Source organism: Bactrocera latifrons, unplaced genomic scaffold (genome assembly GCF_001853355.1).
Source record: "Bactrocera latifrons isolate USDA-ARS-PBARC rearing strain unplaced genomic scaffold, ASM185335v1 scaffold_310, whole genome shotgun sequence".
Classification (NCBI taxonomy): domain Eukaryota; kingdom Metazoa; phylum Arthropoda; class Insecta; order Diptera; family Tephritidae; genus Bactrocera; species Bactrocera latifrons.
The window spans coordinates 261,975-265,891 of NW_017536742.1; the positions used below are offsets into that span (position 1 = coordinate 261,975).

Consider the following 3,917-nt stretch of genomic DNA (forward strand, 5'->3'; position numbering starts at 1 on the left):
TAGGGTGTAAAAAAATGAGTGTGACTCTAATAATTGAACTTTAGTTTATGTGTATAGCAAACSTTGGAGCCAACTTTTCATGAAAATATAAAAATATATACACACATACATATATAACAAATCCCTTTAATTTAATTATTGTAGCCAACTAAAAGAGCGCAAATGTTCTGTTTTCTTTTTGTCAAAGAAGAAGGAGCGCATGCGAACTGATCTATATGTATACATGTGTATGTAGTACTTTTATTTTGTTTTTATATTTGTATATTTATGTAATTTATCATTGATGAAAGTTGCGGTGAAACATTTGACGTGACGTGATACGGTTGCGACCCCATACCAAGAAAATGATAACGAAAATCGAAGCACCTAATCAGGTATCTATATACGATAGGCAATGAATGTAAATGAACATAAATCCTTACCGTTATGCCTGTGCGCATTGTATGGTATAATTATGTAAAAGTATTAAACAAAAACAACAACAAAAAAAATAATAAAAAAAAATTTTGTATGAAGTTGTAGGTTATATAAGAACTTTATTATCTCAGTTACATTATTTTTTAATTTTTTATATATAAAAATAGAAATAATTCACTAGTTTTGAAAATTGATCGAATTAAAGTTCAATTGAAAAGAATATATACATATACATGAATAAAAGCATAAAGAAATATGTACGTGGTCTTTCATTAAAAAGGAATCAGAAGTATTTAAGGCAAGACAGAACCGGGAAACTCAAGAATAACTGAAGAAACTGTAGTTATAGGATTACTTAAGATCGCATCCCACTTAAGTGTCTTGACGGTAGTTTGAAGTTATTGTCAGCAGTAAGGCTGAATGGAACGATTTCGCTCTAGAGCTACTGCTTAGCKACAGTACAATCAAGTGGTACACCGACGGCTCGAAAACGTCGGAAGGAATTAGAGTAGGCGTCGCAGGACCACGTACCAAACTCTCCATACCCCTGAGTAGTATTCCGAGCGTATACCATGCAAAGGTCTTTGTTATGAGTCTATGCGTAGAGATGAACCTCCAAATATCTACCGCTGGTTCCCATACCATAAAAGAACTGTTCCGCAAGGATGGAAGGAGTAGGAAGAAGAATTGGCAACAACTCCGAGGCATGCGCCATGCTGAGTTACTAATGGATGGTTACAACCTTAAAAGATTAAAATATGTAATCAATCTGCCAAGGAAGAACTCAGGCTACTTGTCGCCTTCTACACTCAACACTYTAAGGTCGAGAAGCACTTGTATAGCATGGGCCTGCTTCTTAACGAACTGCTGGTGTTGCGACTTGGAGTCTGAAACTCTAGAACACCCGCTAATTGACTGCACAGCACTTTGTATACGTAGGATAAAGGCACTTGAATCCATGTTTCCAAAAAGCGATCAGATCGCCTCAATAGCACTTAGTAGTATATTGGATTTTATCAATTTGCTGGGGCTAGGTGAGWGKTTGTGACCTTAGGCCGCTTTGTAATCCTCATTTACTTATCTAATCTAATCTAAGTGTTTTGAATGCTGAAGATGCGATATACACGCTGAAAGCGAAAGCGCTCAGGAGAACGCCCATTACTCCTGTCGAAGTACGCATTACTCTGAAAAATTAAATAAATTATTATTTACTTAATGTATGGGATCAAACAGGTGTTGGTCCTTGAATTATTTAGGAGAAGCGTATCAAATGCATATCGATTGGCTTCACTTGTTGCATTTATTTTATGGTGTGAGTATTACAAGTAGAGCTTGCTTTGTTTTGTAACAAGGTAAACATAAATACCTACATGGGTGCATATGCACCTGAAAAGCACCCAAAATAAACGCGGGTATTTTACAAGCTCTGAATTTCAGTGTTTGTCTAAATCTTGAATTCGCTTCTCTCACTCTCTCTCTCTTGGTTTCATGGTTAAAATAATTTTATCTTAATTCTATAATATCTTCTAGAATAATACCCTAAATTCTCAAGTTAATGCGAGTAATAAATAAATAAAAAAAATATTGGAAATGTGGTGTTTTTTGCTCAGCGAAACCCATGTAACTCCTTAACCATGACAACCCATATAAAAAGAAAAGTCAATTCTTATGATCATTCCGAGAATGTTATGCATTTTGAAAAGCAAATACACTGTACRAAGAAACTCATTCCGTTCCTTCATGCTTGCTTCCGTCATTTTGCTATTATTTACTTAAAATACAAATTTTCGAATTCGGTCGCAACGGTTGGTTTGGTGAAAAATCTGTGTAAAATGCCTGCGCCCAGTGTAGCCAGTCTATTTGTYGGAATATTAGTGGGCCTGATAATTGGCTACGTGGTATGGGAATGTGCTTACGCATTTATACCATCTGTGAGAAATAGTAAATATCACACTACCGAACGCGTACGAATCTCAATACAACCGACCACCGAAGAAGCTGTTGATTATCGCGATGACAGTCAATTAATCGATCTCTACAATTTCACGTACATCATGAACCAGCCCAGCTGTACCCCCAACATTCATGCATTGGTGCTCGTACCTTCGGCGCCTGAGAATCGGGATAAACGCAAATTGATACGACAAACCTGGGCGAATTTCGTCGAGTTGCCATTACATAAGAGTAACATACCTTTTCGTGTGGTCTTTATGCTTGGCATCCCCGGCACCGAGACCAGTCAGGCAGAGTTGGAGCGGGAGAATTTCGAATACGACGATATGGTGCAAGGTTCCTTTGTCGATAGCTATGAGAATATGACGTACAAACATGTGATGGCCATGAAATGGTTTCTAACCTTTTGTGGTAATTCCAAGATTCTCATTAAAGTGGATGACGATGTCTTTCTCAACACACCGCAATTGATGATCTACCTGCACAACACCATGCTACATAATCAGCTACCCCAAACGGACAATCATGCCGGTGATCGCGTCACCAACATCAGCAAGCCTCTGAAGCTACTCTTTAGGCAGCAGAGAGATCTATTGTTCTGCAATCGGAAAATYGGTGTACGTGTCCATCGTAGTTATCGCTTTAGGTGGCACGCCAGCTATAGGAACTATCSCAACAAAACATATCCACCATACTGTCCGGGTTATGGCATCGTCTATTCCGCCGATGTTGTGCGACGCTTGTACGAAGCTGCCCAGAGAGCCAAATTCTTTTGGATCGACGATGTACACATAACCGGTTTATTGGCCAAACAGTTAAACATACGAATTGTTCCAGCGCAGGCTTATACCGTATTTTGCGCGAGGAATGAGCCCACTTGTGATATTCTTCAAGATAAATCAGGTGATTCCGACCCGCATGAATATTTGTTTTCATATTCGCCGACCTACGATCAAATGCACAACATGTGGCAGCTGCACCTCGACAGACTGCGGGACTACATTTTMGCGGACGTGGAGAAAAGAGTTTCTCATGTTGATTCCATTGAGACAGAATTGTGGTAATTGATTTCTCTGTTGTAATTGAATATCGTGTTTACACAATCGAACGGTAGGGCTTGTAAACATTTCGGACTTCTGAGGTGTAATAGAATTAGTTGAGATGGATGGATTTGATCCATTTCGATATTATTATAAAACAACCACTTTTAATGGACACAAAATAAATATTCTATGAATTTTTAATTAATCGCAATCACAACATACATACATACATATGTTTGCATTCGTACCTTCGCGTCGCAATATAATTCTAGTCAAGTTTCAAACCACGCCGAGTGCATTACTGTATAGGGCGACATCTAGCGGTAAGCTTTTATGTCAGTTATCAATGTGGTCAATAGGGTGTTGAAAATTCTAGTTATAACGGGTCTTTCACCACCGCTTTAAAGCTCTGCATTTAAAAGGACTTTATGAAAACATGCATGTATATTAGGGTGAATCGAAAATTTTTTGTACGATTTTTTCGTAAACCCAACCCAGTTTGTT

General features: G+C 38.1%; 1 protein-coding gene across 1 annotated transcript; it reads left to right on the forward strand.

Moving 5' to 3' along the window:
• Positions 1-2,213: 2,213 nt before the first annotated feature.
• On the forward strand, positions 2,214-3,612 carry LOC108970856 (beta-1,3-galactosyltransferase 1-like). The gene has a single exon (XM_018936516.1). The coding sequence runs from the start codon at positions 2,250-2,252 to the stop codon at positions 3,432-3,434; it is 1,185 nt and encodes a 394-aa protein (XP_018792061.1). The 5' UTR covers positions 2,214-2,249; the 3' UTR covers positions 3,435-3,612.
• Positions 3,613-3,917: the final 305 nt, after the last annotated feature.